The sequence below is a fragment of the Myxocyprinus asiaticus genome, chromosome 47 (genome assembly GCF_019703515.2).
Source record: "Myxocyprinus asiaticus isolate MX2 ecotype Aquarium Trade chromosome 47, UBuf_Myxa_2, whole genome shotgun sequence".
NCBI classification, from domain to species: domain Eukaryota; kingdom Metazoa; phylum Chordata; class Actinopteri; order Cypriniformes; family Catostomidae; genus Myxocyprinus; species Myxocyprinus asiaticus.
This window is the reverse complement of record NC_059390.1, coordinates 20,354,727-20,373,409: the sequence shown is the minus strand read 5'-3', so window position 1 is coordinate 20,373,409 and position 18,683 is coordinate 20,354,727. Positions and strand designations below refer to the sequence as shown.

Here is an 18,683-nt window from a genome sequence, read left to right as displayed (position 1 = left end):
ATTAGTCCTTTTTGTGTTAAAGGGATAGTTCACACAAAAATGAAAATTCTTCCATCCCAGATGTGTATGAATTTCTTTCTTCAGCTGAACACAAACAAACATTCTTAGAAGCTCTGCTTCTCTGTTGGTCCATTTAATACAAGTGAATGGTGACCAAAACTTTGAAACACCAAAAAGCACAAAAGCAGCATAAAAGTAATCCATAAAACTCCAGTGGTTTAATCCATGTCTTCTGAAGAGATATGATGGGTGTGGGTAACAAACAGATCAATATTTAAGACATTTTTTACTGTAAATTCTCCTCCCTGCGCAGTAGGTGGCGATATACACGAAGAATGCAAATTGCTAAAAACGAAAGAAGTGAAGGAGGGGATTTATAGAAAAAAAAAAAAAGGACTTAAATATTGATCTGTTTCTCACCATATACATTTTATACTTACACTTTTTTTTATTTGAGCATTAAGGACACGGCTAAGGTCTTCAACCTCCTCTTTCAGGGCTCTTTCCCCCTTTTTTCTTGTTCTTGAAAAAAACGCTCTCTCTCTCTGTCTCGTCCCCTTACTGTTTCATATGTTGTCATAGCGGCTCATATGGAAGGAGGCATGATGACACTTTAAGTTCCACATCCTCCACCACCTCCATAACCGCAACAACGACCTCCACCTCATCCGTTACCTCGCCCACAGGACACCGCAGCCTGCTGTCCAGGTGCACACACGCACGCACGCACACACTCTTAACATCCAGACTATAACGAGTGATTAAGAGTTTGTTAGTGACAAATGTCAATGTCACTCACAGGTATTGGGCGGAGGAGAGTGCAGACAAGGAGAAAGAGAAAGAAAAGGAGTCGGCCACAGTCATCCCTACAATCAACACTGCAGCCACCACCACTACCACCTCCACTACTGGAATTATACTGGGCTCTGATGGACGAGAAAGACGCAGGTACACAAATACACCACAAAATGATGGTACGATGGATGTTGCTTATGTGTGGAAGGAGAATGCACATACTGCTGTTAGTAGGTATCTAAGAGCATTTGTGTGGCCTAAAACTATATCCTAAGGAGGCACTATAAGGTGACGAACAAAAAAAACCCCACTTCTCTTAAACTGAGTTAAATGCAACGCAATGTTGCACCGTGTGGCTCCACCCACAGATAAGTCTCACTGGTCCAAAATCCTGCTCACCATAGCTGTATTCTAAACATAAAATATGCTCTCTTACTCCGCAATAGCATTTTGCATCTTGTGAGGACAGAAAAATCACTGGACAGTCCAAACTTGCATCAACCTGTTTAGGACATTTGGCTTGTAACTTTAAAGGTTCCAGGTTCAAACCCCACAAACTGTGACCCATGAACTATCGCCGTCAGCCCTTGATTAAAACATTTAACCTCAGGTTATTAAGGAGGGATTTTCCATGTAGTAATGTAAGCTGCTTCGAAAAACCAAACAAAAAAGCCAGCTAAATGACACATTAGCAATATCTAAACAAGTGCTGCTTTGAAATGAGCCACCTGCTATGGGTGGATTGCAATTCGTCAAATGTCTCCTTATAAGGCCTTTTCTTTTAAAGTTAGTTTGTTGAAACGGTTCTGGATGATTTGGTGTTTTCATCCCCTTTAATGAAACCGGTTTTAGCCTTTGAGTAACGGCTCCTTCCTGTATTGTCGAAACACCTATTTTATATTTAATTAACTTAATAATGTTAACAATTATTTGTAATAATAAAGAAAATTAAGTTAAAAATACATTTTATTTAGTTAACTTTAATTATATTAACAATTATTTGTAATAATAAAGAACAGTAAGTGGAAAATATTTTTATTTCTTTAACTTAATCATTTTAACAATTATTTGAGTTAATATAGAAAATTAAATGGAAAAATGATTGTATTAAATTAACTTAATCATTTTAATTATTTGTGTTAATAAAGAACAATAAGTGGAAAATAATTTTAATTAACTTAATCATTTTAACAATTATTTGTGTTCATAAAGAACAGTAAGTGGCAAAGGTATTTTAATTAACTTAATTATTTTATGTATTTATTTATAATTAAATTTTTGTGCATATTGCAAGAAATATTCAACGTTTTTTTTTTTACTTATTTAAAAAACATATAGATTTCAAATAATAAGCAAATAAAATTTAAATATGATATCAGCCTTTTATATGTTTTAAACAAATTAATCAGTGAACTCTTGAAAAATAAGTAGTAGAATGGCAAGTCTTTCTAGAACTGTTTCCAAAAACATCAACAAATGCACATGTTGCTTCAGCTGCTGGTCTGACTATAATTTATAATTAATTTTCTTTATTTATCACACATTATACATTTGCACATATACAGTGAAATTCTTCTTTTTCACATATCCCAGCTAGGCTGGGGTCAGAGTGCAGGGTCAGCCATGATACAGCGCCCCTGGAGCAGATAGGGTCAAGGGCCTTGCTCAAGGGCCCAACAGTGGCATCTTGGTGGTGCTGGGGCTTGAACCCCCGACCTTCTGATCAGTAACCCAGAGCCTTAACCGCTGAGCCACCACTGCCCCTTTTACTACATTTTATTGAGAGGGTTTTGTGTGTTTGTGTTGTGTCTGTAGATCGTACCTCACCCCAGTGCGTGACGAAGAGTCCGAGTCTCAGAGGAAAGCCAGATCCAGACAGGCACGGCAGTCCAGGAGGTCCACACAGGCAAGTCTAGAATCTCCTCCAAACACCTCTGCTAGAAGTCTCACATATAACAGAAAATAAAAGTGGAGGTGTAAAGAAATTATTTGTTGGGAGCTTTTATTGCTTTTTGTTTTCAGCAGTGGTACAGTCTGAAGTTCAGAATATGCTTGCTGAAATGTATTACAGCAATGGGGCAGGGATTGATTGAGAAATATCTATTTACTATACAGAGGAAATGTGCCGTTGTCTTTTTCAGGGCGTGACCTTGACTGATCTTCAGGAGGCGGAGAAGACCATCGGTCGCGCTCGTCCTACGCGGCCTCGAGAAGACGAGAAAGAAGAGAAGGAGAAACAGGACAAAGAAAAACAGGAGGAGAAGAAAGAGACAGAGACCAAGGAGGACGACTACAGGTCACGCTACCGTAGCTTTGAGGAGGTGAAACCATGAGATAACCAGCTACCATCAGAAGCATAGGGATGACGGTTTTTATCTCTTTCATATTGCATGTGGCAAATTCTGACCGAACAAATTTCTTCTTGTCCTTCCAGAAGTACCGTAGCACTTCCTCAACCTCCACCACCACGGCCTCCTCCACCCTGCCCTCCTCCTCCATTAGCTCCTCCACTCTCTACAGCACCTCCTCTCTGAACCGCCCCAACAGCCTGACGGGCCTCACCTCCAACTACATCCGCTCCGCACGTGATACTGAGAGAGGTACAGCATGCTAACACGCATACCACAATTAAAAAGGTGGAAGGATGAATCTTACGCAGAAATGTCTAGGTCATATATCACCCCAAAATCAAGAAGCGAATATGAGGAGGCCTGGGTAGCTCAGCGAGTATTGACGCTGACTACCACCCCTGGAGTCGCAAGTTCGAATCCAGGGTGTGCTGAGTGACTCAAGCCAGGTCTCCTAAGCAACCAAATTGGCCCGGTTGCTAGTGAGGGTAGAGTCACATGGGGTAACCTCCTCGTGGTCACTATAATGTGGTTCGCTCTCAGTGGGGTGCGTGGTGAGTTGAGCGTGGATGCCGCGGAGAATAGCGTGAAGCCTCCCCACGTGCTATGTCTCCGCGGTAACACACTCAACAAGCCACGTGATAAGATGCGCAGATTGACGGTCTCAGACGTGGAGGCAACTGAAATTCGTCCTCCGCCACCCGGATTGAGGCGAGTCACTATGCCACCACGAGTACTTATAGCACCTTCCAAATTGGGGAGAAAAAGGGGAGAAAATCGAAAAAAAGAAGCAAATATGAGAAAATAAAACTTATTTTGAGGCCATTAAGATTTTTTGCATTGACATTCAAACTTTTGATTTGTGTCTTTTAGTCCATGTCTGTTATCTTTGAAGTCATATATGTGATAATGTACTCTATAGGTTGACAAAATAGTAGTCAATAAACACTTAAAATGTACAGTCTTTCGGGAAAACTCATGTTGCACTACGTAGATTTTTGTCCAATCAAATGCTCTCTAGAATGTTAATGCCTGATAGTGTCTTTTTCCAGTAATAACAGTATGGTGACTTGTAATCAAATGATGTGGAACAGAAAGGAAAATGAGTGATCTGGGTTTGTGGGGGTACAGGAATTGACATGGCAGGTAAGCTTCAGGCTGCACTGGCATGGTAGCTTTGCCATATTCTTAAAGGAATAGTTCACCCAAAAATGAATTTACTCATCCTCATGCCATCCCAGATGTGTATGACTTTCTTTCTTCTGCTGAACACATACAAAGATTTTTAGAAGAATATTTCAGCTCTGTAGGTCCATACAATGCAAGTGAATGGTGACCAAAATTTGAAGCCCCAAAAAGCACATAAAGGCAGCATAAAAGTAACTCCAGTGGTTAAATCCATATCTTCTGAAGCAGTCCAATCGGTTTTGGGTGAGAACAGATGAAAACTCCTTTTTCACTATAAATCTTGGCATCAGCAGTCTTCTTGACAATCATGATTTCAAGCTCGGTTACACTTCCTAGTGCCATCTAGCGCTCTGTGCATGTGTCAAGCAATAGGAAGTGTAATCGAGCTTGAAATCATGATCGCCATGGAGACTGCTGATGTCAAGATTTATAGTGAAATAGGAGTTACATTTTGGTCTGTTTCTCACTCAAAACTGATTAGATTGCTTCAGAAGACATGGGTTAAACCACTGGAGTCGTATGGATTACTTTTATACAGCCTTTATGTGCTTTTTGGCATTTCAAAGATTTGGTCACCATTCACTTGCATTGTGAGGACCTACAGAGTTTAGATATTCTTCTAAAAAACTTTGTGTTATGCAGAAGAAAGAAAGTCATACACATCTGGTATGGCATGAGGGTGAGTAAATGACGACAATTCCTTTTAAGAATACTGGCCTGAATGCAGCATTTGGTCCCTTCTAAATATGAGGAACTGAGCTTTTTCCTTCCATATAAATCAATGAGGTGTCTCTTGAGAAAATACACTGAAGAACTGCAGCATGCTCTGTTTTCCTAAAGGCTTGTGTGTTTGATTTGAAATACTGCCGGATTTTATTGCTGAATGTTGGAATTAAGTTAGTGTTATCGGTTTGGTATTAATTCAGTTTCTTAGATTTTTTTTTCTTTTTTTTTTTCCTGTTAACTACAGTATGGCCTGGAGCCATATCAGTCCCAGGGATTTCTACCAGCTAGTTCGGGATAAGCGATAGTAGTCAATTGTACTCTGAAAACACCATGTATCTGTTTTCTAAACAGAGTCAGATAGAAAAGAAAAGGATGAGGACAAAGACGGAGAGGACAAGTCTCAGCCTCGCTCCATACGAGACCGCAGACGACCACGAGAGAAAAGACGTTCCACTGGAGTATCATTCTGGAACCAGGATGTAATCATTTTTAATCATTTTTATTTGTACATCCCCAAAAGTGCAGTGTTTGTCAGGTTTAGGACACTTCTGTGTACTGTTTTGTCCCCAAAGTATAGCCAAGTAAAAAGACACCAATTTAAATCATACATTAAAGGGATAGTTCACCCAAAAATAAAAACGTTCTCGTCATTTAGTCACTCTCATGCCATCCCAGATGTGTATGACTTTTTCTTCTGCAGAACACAAATGAAGATTTTTAGAAGAATTTTTCAGCTCTGTAGGTCCATATAACGCAAGTGAATGGTGACCAAAACTTTGAAGCTCCAAAAAGCACATAAAAGCAGCATAAAAGTAATCCATACCACTCCAGTGGTTAAATCTGTATCTTCTGAAGCGATCTAATCACTGGTTTTGGGAAAGAACAGACCAAAATATATCTCCTTTTTCTTTATAAATCTTGACATTAGCAGTCTTCTTGGCGATCATGATTTCAAGCTCGATTACACTTCCTAGCGCCATCTAGCGCTTTGTGCATGCGTCAAGCACTAGGATGTGTAATTGAGGTTGAATTCATGATCACCAAGAAGACTGCTAATGTCAAGATTTTCAGTGAAAAATGAGTTACTTTTTGGTCTTCTCGCTCAAAATCGATTGGATCGCTTCAGAAGACATGGATTAAACCACTGGAGATTACTTTTATGCAGCATTTATGTGCTTTTTGGAGCTTCAAAGTTCTGGTCACCATTCACTTGCATTGTATGGACCAACAGAGCTGAGATATTCTTCTAAAAATCATAATTTGTGTTCTGCAGAAGAAAGAAAGTCATACACATCTGGGATGGCCTGAGGGTGATTCAATGATGAATTTTCATTTTTGGGTGAACAAAATCTTAGTAAATTAAATCTACTCAGCAAAAACAATTTTTTTTTATTTGCATTTGATATACGTTTGCTGACTGGTAATATTGGACATTGTTTACAGTTATTGTTGGAGCACTGTTAGCAAGAACAACTTTGTTAGACTTTGTAATAATGCTAAAAACTGGATCGATAAGATATAGCCAAGTTTGTCATTTGAATCGTGTGTGTTACAGAGTGACGAGAACGATCCGGAGCAGCTGTCCGATTCAGAAGATGGCAGCACTAAAGGAGAGCCACAGGTGAATGTCAACCCACCCACAATTATTTCACCTGCAAACACATGCAAATGACTGCTGCTTAATCAGAACATTGTTCATGGAATAAGTAAATATGCCATCATTTTTCTTTTTAAATCTTGGCAAATTAGAGTTTAGTTTATCTTCAGAGTTATGGTTTGCTGTCTGGAATATTAGTGCTACTGAATTCCTTTTTTAAAAATCAGCAGCTTAGTGTGTTTGGTTTATTTTGAAGGAGTTAGAAGTGCTTTATTTTCCCAGCTCTCTGTCTTTCACCTTGTATAGTCAAAGAACAGTTTGACTTTTTCTTTCAAGTTGGGCAGGACACACAATTCACTCACATTACTGCCTGTCTGCTGAATGCCTGCCCCTCTCACTCCAGCTTCCTGGAATTGTCCCTGCAGCTTTAGTCTTCTTAAAAATTTAAGTCAGAACTGTTCACAGCCTACTTAATGTAATCTATTAACTGTCCTTATTGGTGGTCTATTGTTGGCTACAGAAAGTTCAATTTGACACTGTGTCCGAACCAGACGTGACTCACTAAAGTTATCTCTTCCAAATACTGTAAACTGGGTGAAGTGACAAGAGCCAGGACATTTTGTCAGTTGGTTGGTTTCTATCTCTGCGTTGTTGTTCATAGAAGCTCCGCCCACTGGGAAATCTGATTGGACCAAAAACCTATTGTACTTAACAGAGTACTTAAAGGGATAGTTCAGTCAAAAATGAAAAATCTTTCATCATTTACTCACTCTCATGTCATCTCATGTGTATGACTTTCTTTCTTCAGCAGAACACAATTGAAGATTTTTAGAAGAATATCTCAGCTCTGTAGGTCTATACAATGCAAGTGAATGGTGACTAGAACTCTGAAGCTCCAAAAAGCACATAAAGGCAGCATAAAAGTAATATTTATAATTAAAAAAGAACTTAAATATTGATATGTTTCTCACCCACACCTATCATATCGCATCTGTAGACATGGATGTATGGATGACTTCTATGCTGCCTTTATGCGCTTTTTTAACCTTCAATGTTCTGGTCACTATTTACTTGCATTGTATGGACCTACAGAGCTAAACATCTTCATTTGTGTTCTGCTGAAGAAAGAAAGTCATACACATCTGGGATGGCATGAGGGTGGGGAAATTATGAGAGAATTTTCATTTTTGGGTGAACTATCCCTTTAACATCAAATATGTTCTGATTGTCTGTTATTGTGGAGATTTGCTCTGCAGTTTTCTTTACAGGGTGATACTATGAGTCACAGTGAGGATAAGATAATATCCTGGATATCCTGCCCCAACATTGTCCTGGAACAAGATCACAAGTAATGAGTGGAAGAACTAGGAATGACTCATACAGAAGTTATAGAATTAGACGAGGAAAGTCAGGAAAATTGAGCAGGATCGAGAAAGCAAAAGAGGAGAACAAAGCTTTGTTGTTGAGGGTTGGGTCAGTGGAAGAAGAACAGGAAGTGCCCTTTATCCTTGTTTGTATGCAGAGGAAGAGAAACCAGCTGACAGCTCATGTTATCTTAGTTTAACTATTATAATGCTTTTCCAAATGCAGTTTTCAGCTCAGTTTTCGGCTCTAATGGACACTTTTTTGTTTTTTGTAAGACAGCTGCTTTTTTTGTTAGATAAATAGCACACCTTTCCTCACAGTGAGCTGAGCTGCTTTGAAAAGGAACGGAGGAAGTTCTGACACAAAGCTAAGTGCTGCTTGATGCCTCGGGGCAATCAGCTACAGGAAGTGGGCCGTACTGTCGAACAGCCCAGACCCTGAGCTAGAGCCGTTATCTTAGCACTGAGGCTTCATTGTGGTTATGTTCAGAATTAAATATAGGCGTACGAACTTAGAAGTCTCAAAGAACAAGCAAAGAGGAAAGGAAGAGAACCCTGCGTCCTTTTACTTTTTTGACAAGGTTGAACCTTTGAGACATGATTCTTATTGTTGAGGTGGAAAAATAAAAAGGAGCCCAGATGTCTTTAAACACATCCTTTACTGTACAATGGGAAATGACAGATTGCTGACCTGCACAGACTCTCATTATAAAGCAGAATTAAGCAGGACATCAGAGTTTGGAATGAGAGCATTGCTGTCCATCATGGACTAATTGATAATCTGCATTTTAGACGCTCTGGTAGTCTAGACAGCAGCAAAACTGAGACAGTAAATGCACTGAGCATGTGATTGATTAAGGACAAGTACAGACAGTGTAATTATCTCTCTTTCTCTCTCTCTCTGTCTCTCTCTCTCTCTTTCTTCAAATTCACAGAGTGACAGGCTATCCAGGTATGTTCCCTAAAAATACACTTTTTTTTTTTTTTTTTTTTTTTTTTATACTGTTAAAGAGTTTATACCACACTGTAGGAGTCTTTTAGCTTATTGTTGTAGTGTTATTCCACAAGACATCACTTTAATGTCGGTTAATGTATGGCAAGCCGAATTGACATTTAACATGTGCAGAATATAAATTATAGATGTCAACAATTCAATATAGACTAGTTCAAATTCTCATTTTTGATATCTATAATTGTTTTCACTATTAAAAAAAAGTTAATTCTTTATCAGAAATGACATCATTACTCGCAGAAATACACATTTATTTCAAAAATGGAATTTCAACTAGTAAAAGTCATCTTTGTAATTGCATTTTCACTAGTAGAATTTTTCAGTTCTCTGTAATTCACTCCTATTCAAAACACATTTCAGATATCCATAATTCATTTTTTACTAGTTGAAATTCCAATTTCATATATCAGCAATGCACCAACTAGTAAAAATGACCAATTTTGAAATCAAAAGTTATTTTTTTCCCCAATGTATTTCAGCACGTGGAAATATAGTAATTAATCTATAGAGTAATTAAAGATATCTTAAAAGGCTTTCTCACTTGTTAAAATCACATTGTAGATCTGAAATTAACATTGCCACTAGTGAAAATTGAATTCTTGCTATCAGAAATTAGCATTTTTACAAGTTATTCAATTTTCAATTGTTACTTGTTAAAATGCCCATTCCTGATGTAAATATTGATATAAAAAATTATCATTTTTACTAGTAAGTAGCAAATAGCTGATATATATATATTTCTACTTACTAGTAAAAATTATAATTGTTGTCAGGAATTAACATTTTAATGAGTGAAAATATAAATATGTATAATAATATATCCTGCTCCTGATTAAATGTCCAAAGGGTTAGCAAAAGCTAATGTTAATGTAGTAAACGTTATGTGTAGCAAATAATGATAGAATTATTGAATGCATTGAATCACTCAGAAATGTCACATTACAGAAGTAACATAGGTTTTGAATGTTGTTTCATGTTGACAATGCCTATTTAGACTTTTTTGCTCATTCGCAGATCCATTATAAGTAGGGCTGTCAACCGATTAAAACTTTTAATCAAATTTATTTCATGATATGCAGATTAAATCATCTAATTAAACGCAATTAATCGCATATATCATTATTTGCTGAGAAATACCCCCTGAATAAAAATTAATATAATTATATTTTAATTATTTTAAATATAATATATAATTAATGTAAGTCAAATAATTAAAATTCATTCTATTATAGTGGCAGACGAGTAAAGCATCGATTAGGCAATTCGAAAAGTGGTTTTAGAAGGAAATATATTGTTTATTGAACACATGCCTGTCATTGAATGATTGGCCTACAGTCCACAGAAATCTATTTTGCAGTTGAACTCGTCAATCTGTCCGATGTAGGATGCGCTTACTGCCCCCTGCTGACCGACACTCGTAAAAACATGAAGGTGAACATTCCCTATTATGGTCCGGGGGTATTATTAATTGCGTTTTTAATTCTTTATTTTTTATTTAATTAATCGCACTGAATTAACGCGTTTAATCGGCAGCCCTAGTTATGAGATTTTAGAAGACTATTGGACACTTCAAGTGACCTTCTTTCTTTTTTCCTCAGGTATGACCCAGTGTCTACTAGCACTTCTGACCGCGACGTGTCGTACAGTTTAAGTGGTATTGGGAAGAGCCGTCGGCCGTACTCACGCCTCAACAGAGACGACACCACTGATTATAAAAAGGTACAAACACAGCCCTATATGATTACACCCTGATACAGTAAATAATAGTTACCTTACAGTTCAGTGTTTACTCAACACTTTCTGTCCACTTGCAGCTTTACGAGCAGATCTTAGCTGAAAACGAAAAGCTGAAATCCCAGTTACGTGATACAGAATTGGAGCTGTCTGACCTGAAGCTGCAGCTGGAGAAGGCCACACAGGTGAGACAGAGGGTTCCTTTCCAGAAAAAGCTCTTGGAACAATTCTTCTTTCTGACTTTTGACAGGCTGTGAAGGCCTGTTCACACCAAGTCCACACTTCTGGCATGAAGTGCACAACATAAAAAGGGATAGTTCACCCAAAAATGAAATTCTCTCTTCTGCTGAATTCAAGCGAAGATTTTTAGAAGAATATCTCAGCTCTGTTTGTCCTTACAATGCAAGTGAATGGTCACCAAAACTTTGAAGCTCCAAAAATCACAAATGCAGCATAAAAGTAATCCATAAGACTCCAGTGGTTTAATCCATGTCTAGGTGTGGTTGAGAAACAGATAAATATGCAAGTCCTTTTTTACTATAAGTCTCCACCTTTGATCAGCCCCGACCAGTAGGTGGCGACGTGCACGAAGAATGCGAATCGCCGAAAAACAAAAAAAAGAATGTGAAAGTTTATTTATAGTAAAAAGAAAAAAAGGAATTAAATATTGATGTGTTTCTCACCCAAACCTATCATATCGGTTCTGAACACATGGATTTAACCACTTGAGTCTTATGGATTACTTTTATGCTGCCTTTATATGCTTTTTGGAGCTTCAAAGTTCTGGCCACCATTCAGTTGCATTGTATGGACCTACAGAGCTGAAAAATTCTTCTAAAAATCTTAATTTGTGTTCTGCAGAAGAAAGTAAGTCACATGAGGGTGAGTAAATGATAAGAATTTTCATTTTTGAGTGAACTTTTTCTTTAACACGGAGTAAGATAAACTGTACTATGATGTTCCTTTTGTTTTTATTAATTCAGTTAAAAAAAATAATAACTCGCCAACTATTCTTTTTTTCCCCCCAGATAATGATAAATTCTTCGTCAGGCATGGTGTGAATATTTTTTGCGCAAAAAAATATTTTATTATTAAAATTGTTAACCGTCATTAAAATTGTTTGTGTGTATTTTAATACTTTTGTATTGTTTCGTTGCATCTGACAGGATTCCCACAGTCACTGAAAACCTGGAAATATCAGGGAATTTTAAAATTGTGATTTCTTGGCCTGGAAAATTCAGAGAAATTTCTATTGTGAATGTCCATTACTTTGAGTTTCTAAAAATTGCTTTAAAAGTTAAACTTCTCAGTTAAAAAAAGATTTAAAGCCTACTTTATAACAATTGTTATTTTTAAATCACAGTAATCACAACTGACTGGAAAAGTCATGCAAATTCTATATTTAAAAGGTGTGGGAACCCTGTCAGAACCCTAACAGGCCTTACCGCTGCTATTTGGTAGAGAACTCATCAGTTGTTGTGTTTGTATTACAGAGGCAGGAGCGCTTTGCTGACCGATCGCAGCTGGAGATGGAGAAAAGGGTAAAAGTAATACCATTACATTAATTTTATGACTCATGAAACATTTGTTAATTTTTATAATATATCAAATCATTGATATCAGTCTTTGCCAATGGATGAGCATGTGTTCTCACACTAATTCAGTGATGGGCCATTGTATCCATAAAGGAATGCTTTATGGATCAGGTCAAACATTAGCACATCTCAGCTCAAATGCCAAGATTTTAGCTATGTTTAGATAGGGTTAAAAAAAAACGAGTCTTAAGCATCCCAATGCAAATGTGGAATGACACTGATGCAGGCCTGCATCGGCCAAGTGGTTGGTAACTGTTGCCCACTGGTTTATGTCTAAAGGTTGCAGGCAGGTCTCAGTCCCACCTGAGTGCTATGGGTAACGTCTAACCTGAGTTTAAAGTGTTTACAGCTCTGCTATTGGCTGAATCACATGGCTATCACAGCCCCAGCGTGATGGAACAACTCCATCATCCAATCACAACAACCCTCTTTCACGATTTGTGTTTGAGCCACTAATGCAACACTAATGCAAACTGCGTTGTTTCTCTTTCAAGTATTGTATATGCATGTGTTTGAATCATCTTTGTGTGCAGTCATCTGTTAAAGGAATGTTCTGGGTTCAATACAAGTTAAGCAAATCGACAGCATTTGTGGTATAACATTGATTACCGCTAAAAATAATTTCGCCCCTTGTTTATAAAAAAATTTAAAAAAAAGCTTACAGTTATGGTCACATTAAGGCACTTGCAATGGACATGAATTGGGCCATTCTATAAACATTATAAAACACATTGTTTCAAAACATTACAAGTGTTAACATGATCAGAATGTGATGATAATTTCTTTATAAACTCCACCATTTCAGTACTCCATCCCCATTCTAGTTTTCTCATCATTTATTCATCATCTCATTAACACCGACCAAGTGGATGCGACTAATCTCTCAGATAGCATATCAATTTGACCTACATACAATCATGATTATCATAATTGACTCCGATTTAGTACATGCATGAATAAACATGACTAGGTTTCTAGCTTTTACCTGCAGCACTAAGCAGTTTGTGTTTCTCTTCACTTCACGTTTTGACATCCATTCAGTTGATGCATCACATTCTATGTGTGTATCTTTCTTTGTTTGCAGTGGATCGTGCACTTCTTAATGTGTGTTTTTTCTGGCTATGTGTGTTAACTTGTGTCTCTCTGTGTGTCTGCAGGAAAGAAGAGCTCTAGAAAGGAAGATCTCTGAGATGGAGGAGGAACTGAAGGTAATTTTTGATTGTTAGTGCTTTCAAAAGTGTGTGTGTGTTGTGTGCATACTTCACCTTTTCCTCATAAAAATCAATATATAATTGAGAACAGTTGTCTTGACATTCCAACTTTGCCATGTTTTATTCAAACTTCAAAGGTCTCTCAATATTAGACAAGAATAAAAAAAGTTTCTACTTGTATTTGGTTCATTGTCTGCCTTCTATCATTACTACATCTTTTCCTCTGTAACACTTTATAATAACCACACAGTATAAAGTATTTGTAAAGCATTAATAGGCCACAAATTGTATGGTAGCACTTAATAATAAGGTTCCATTTGTTAACATTAGTTAATGCATTAGATATCATGAATTAACCATTAATTATATATTTTTATAGTATTTATTAATCTTAATGTTCATTTTTTTAAATGTTATTGTTCTTTATTATTTACATTTTAGCACATATAACTTATAATTAAAAAAATAGTATTAGTACATTTTGCAGTTGACATTAACCAATATTAAGTGGTGTACAATTAATGCTCATTGTTAGTTCATGTTAACAAATGTTACCTTATTTTAAAGTGTTACCAGTTGTATGTTACTCTTCTATATTTACTGTAGCAAACCATTTAAATGTTTAATAAGTTTATATATATATATATAAGCAGTTTGATAATGTTTTTTTCATCCTTGCTAAACAACTTACTATGTTGGCCGTTACATAACCATCTCAACCTTTCAGAGTAATTGATCATTAATAAATGTTTAATTATACATATATAAATCTCACTTTAAATTTGGTCAGAAATACTTGGATAGCAGTTGGTCAGTGCTTTATTTCAACCTTTATTAAGCATTAGTATGTGTCTAATTCATTGCATATTTAAATATATAAATAATGTCTATTAATGATGGATTTATGCCTTTTTAATGTTCTCATAAACACTTCTTTTCCACTGGTTTGCATCAAGTGAAATATATTAGTTTGATATGGTTAACAAGTTGTTTACTAAGGATGAAAAAACATTTATTATTATTATTATGTAAATGAATAACATACTATGTGTATATACTCAATATATTAACAATGTAGGAACAGCAATTTTTAAAAACTGTATTAACTATAAACTGATGTTTTACACACTATATACTGTGTAGTTATTATAGTTGTTATCCTTTCCTAGAGTAAAACTGCTGCTCTAACTATAAATAGACCACAATAACCACAAGAAAAGTCTGTCACTCCCTTTCATATTCAGCTTTTAAAGTGCCTGTCATCGTTACGTCTGATTCAAAAACGAGTTTGACAAGTAAACATATGCCGTGTTTTGTGCAAGCTGTTTGAAATCTCTTTTCACTCGATTATCTGAAGATGAGTTGGCTTTTTTTTGCTGTGGGGTGTTACGTACTTGCATAATGTACTTCAGTGTACATGTTTGGTGGATTAAGTGTAGGTGCTACTAAATGAAGATTTGTGCATTTAGCAGAATTCTTTTCATTTTAGCTTGTGATAGTGTGGCCATTTCACGTATTGGAACAAAGTGTTTGTGTGTGTGTGTGTGTGTGTAAGCATTTCAGTGTTCATTATTGTCTCTGATTGATATTGCCCCAGTAATTAATATATATATATTATTTTTTATAATTATTATTATATATATTTTAGGGCTGTCAGTTTAACACTTTAATTAATTGCAATTGATTATATGACAGATAAAATCAATTAGAACAATTAATAATTTATGACTTGTATATTAATTTCGTATCAAGCCTTGATGTTTCTACAGTCAGCGGGGGGCAGTCAGCACCGCCTCAGCTGTATAGGCAGTGCGCCTCGTCAAACCAAGAACAGGCAGCACAAAATTAATAAGGAGCTGTCCAAAGATGACGTGATTTTGCATTCAAAGACTGCTGGACAGGGCACAATGTACTATTTCAAAGTTTCAGCGTATTTTTAACTTGACACAGCCACCTTAAAATGGGTGTTAATGACGTGATGCAACCAAAGTGAGATGCCCCAAGAGTGTTCGTCTAACGCATGTGTACAAAGACAAATATTTCAAATGGCACTGACTGGATGAATCCTGTGAGCGATTGAAGCATTACAATCAATGCTTTTATTGTCTTTCACAATGTAAATTATCCGAATTATTCTATTTATTATATAGTATTTTAAAATTATCAAATTATAATATATTACATACTTTAAGATTGATTTATACTTCTGTGTCGAACCTAGGGCGTAGGTTCCGCATAGTGGCCAACGTGTTGGTTTGCATTTATAGTTCTGCGCTGGTGTGTTCTGTACACAGCCAAAAATGCTAACAATATGTTTCATAAATAAACAAAAGCAATGCAGTTTCTGGATTCAAGGTATTTATTAAATTAATGTAGCATCAGAAATGAGTATGTGAACATGTTGAAATGTAGGTAGCCTACATTATTTGTTGCCTGCTATGCAGGCAGAACAATGAAGATATTTCTGTATGCTTGCTCTTGAGATGCTTAAATAAAATAATGCATAAATATTTTGGCTTACTTTTGACGTTCCGTGCTGAAAAAAGTCATCAGATTAATTAATAACTACTTGCCTGAATAACACAAAAAGGGTGTTGTTTTATACACTTTACAATGGATATGACAATATAACCAACTCTTTTTTATTTTTAATTTGCTGACACATTAGAAGTGTTCAGTTTCCATAACTTATGAAATATGATTCACGCTACACAAACAGTCAAACATACTGCCAGATCATTCAAATTCTCGAGTAGAATACAAAACATATTATTTCACTCACATACCAAATTAATATCAAGTAAAGGCCTGGAGAAAAAATCTTTTAGTGTTTATAAGCTGTAAACGGATATATTTTGTCGTGTTTCGCTTGTAACAGACAGAATTAAAAAAAATAGCAGATGCTCCCGATTGAGACAATTTCTTCAACGGTCACGAGTCCAAATACAGTGTAATATAATGCATAGATATTAAAATGAACTTGGATAAAATGCAATGCTACCTCAGACATCCTTGTTATCATCCTGGCGGGCGGTCTTTGGTTAAAGTGGACCAATCACAGCTGTTGTGGTCTGCGTCGACGCGCAGTTATATTTTTTGAAGAGGTGCACGTCAAGCTACGCCTAGGTTCGACGCAGAAGTATATTTTGTCCTTTAATTGTGGGCCTTTCACAGCAAATATTGCTGTGTCATTAATTGCAATTAATGCGATTAATAGCAACCACGTTTTATTTTTATTTATTTTTTTATTTTTTTATTTTTTTTTGACAGACCAAAAATGTATTTTATATTTTATTTATATTTATTTTATATAAGTTATTGATAGCCCTTTTTTTTTTTTTTTTCTCTATTTATGTTCCCATTTTTTTTTTCTTGGTCGATTTTGTGGTCCCATATGTTATCAATCTTCATTTTATCACTTTGTCTACAATTTGTCATTTACGCTTTTCTACATTCCTCCATTTCTATTTTATTTTATTTACCTCATATTGCTCATATCTCCTTATTTAATTTTTTCCATTCTTTTTTTTCCATTCTTTCTTGCTCTTTCTTTTTTTATCTTGCTCTTTTTCTTTTTTATCTTGCTCTTTTTCTTTCTTTCTCTGCCCTCACTTTATCTGTGTGTTGTCTCTCTCTACTATAGAATCTTCCTCAGGTAAAGCAGGTACAATCTCTGCGTCAGTATAACGAGCGTTTGCAGGCAGAGAACAGGGCGCTGGCCCGCGTGCTCTCCAAACTGTCGCAGGGCTGCAGCCACCTGCCCGCCACAGACCTGTAGACCTGCCCCAGACCTGTAGACCTGCCCCCACCTCCCCTTGCACCCCTCCTCATGCTTCATTCAGCTCTGCCCACGCCCATATAAAGGCAGGTGCCAGCCTATGTCTGAGCTGTTGCTCTGCCTCCATGCTTTTCTTAAAGGGAGGTTTTTGGGGCTTTTTTTTTGTTTTTTTTGTTTGTTTTTTTTACACAGTACAGTTATTGCTAAGAAATGGCTACAAAATACCCTGTGTTTTAATATGTACTTAAAATGACAAGTAATTTTTACTACTGACAATTGTACGAATAACAAGAATATATATTTTTGCAAAATGTAATTAACATAATAATTTTTTAATATATAAAATATTCTTTATATTTACTTTAATTTTAGCAAATTAATTTAATTTGCATTTAAATTTGTATTTTCAAATTTAGCTCATATCTATTGCACAATTTATGCTATTTATAAACTATTTCTTAGCAATAAATTGCACTGTTTATGAGTTTGTTAAAAAAAAAAAAAAAAAAATTCAGCCCCTAGCTTTAAATGTGTTGATGTGAAGTGCAGTTTTTGGATGATCCTGGCATCCTGCATGAGGTGCTTGGCTTTTTCTTTTTTAAAACAAACTACTTCTGTTGTTGCTTTTTTTCCGGTTTCTTTGGAGATGCCCCCTTTTCTTCCCCCAATTCCAGTTGAGAATTTATTTTATTCTGAAGCTGAATTGCCATGTATGTTCTGCCTGAGGCTAATCTGGATTGCATTGCTTCTGGAAATTCATGCCTTTTAATTTTAAGATTGTCACTGGCAACACATAAATTACATTTAGAGCTTCTCTTGCATAATCAGGGGCAATATATACTAGGGCTGAAATGATTAGTCAACATTATCAACAACATCGGCAATAAAAAATCGTCGAAAAAAATTGACGACAAAAATTTCCGTTGTCGAATAGTTGTTTGATCTCATTTAACGTAACATGAGATCAGATATGAAACTAATGATTACGCGCGAGAGCAGAACTGCAGCTCACGCCTGACTGAGGAGAGGAAGAAAACACGGCTCACAGTCTAGACGCACTCCAAACTTGATGTAGATCACAAAGTATCAGGAAATTATACAAAAACACAAAATAAGTAAATACAGAAGCACTCCCGTTGTGAAATAAAGCAGAGCCGGAGCTGCCGTTCCACTGAAGCAAAACTTGCATGTCGAGCGTCTTTAAAGGAAACACCTCACTGTTATATCTTTAATGCATCCTTTACTAAAGTTCAAATAATAAGGAAGCAGGTCATGTAAATAAGTACAAACTCCGAAACGGTAATTTCTCTGTGCGGTCAGCGCCGCTTCTATGAG

At 36.3% G+C, this 18,683-nt stretch overlaps 1 protein-coding gene across 9 annotated transcripts in view; it reads left to right on the top strand.

The window, feature by feature from the left end:
- Positions 1 to 18,683, top strand: part of ppp1r12a (protein phosphatase 1, regulatory subunit 12A) — a 114,361-nt gene that overhangs the window by 89,894 nt on the left and 5,784 nt on the right. For 3 of the 9 annotated variants that reach the window (XM_051691165.1, XM_051691167.1, XM_051691164.1), the window contains 13 exons: positions 583 to 708; positions 802 to 948; positions 2,611 to 2,701; positions 2,937 to 3,116; positions 3,230 to 3,395; positions 5,409 to 5,536; positions 6,613 to 6,678; positions 8,954 to 8,970; positions 10,629 to 10,749; positions 10,845 to 10,949; positions 12,258 to 12,311; positions 13,517 to 13,567; positions 17,214 to 17,400. In XM_051691165.1, coding sequence (XP_051547125.1) covers positions 583 to 708; positions 802 to 948; positions 2,611 to 2,701; positions 2,937 to 3,116; positions 3,230 to 3,395; positions 5,409 to 5,536; positions 6,613 to 6,678; positions 8,954 to 8,970; positions 10,629 to 10,749; positions 10,845 to 10,949; positions 12,258 to 12,311; positions 13,517 to 13,567; positions 17,214 to 17,348 — 1,387 coding nt within the window. In that variant the 3' untranslated portion in view covers positions 17,349 to 17,400. Of the gene's footprint in view, positions 1 to 582; positions 709 to 801; positions 949 to 2,610; positions 2,702 to 2,936; positions 3,117 to 3,229; positions 3,396 to 5,408; positions 5,537 to 6,612; positions 6,679 to 8,953; positions 8,971 to 10,628; positions 10,750 to 10,844; positions 10,950 to 12,257; positions 12,312 to 13,516; positions 13,568 to 17,213; positions 17,404 to 18,683 lie in introns of those variants that run through there. The other 6 variants (XM_051691168.1, XM_051691166.1, XM_051691162.1 and 3 more) reach the window with 5 other exon arrangements.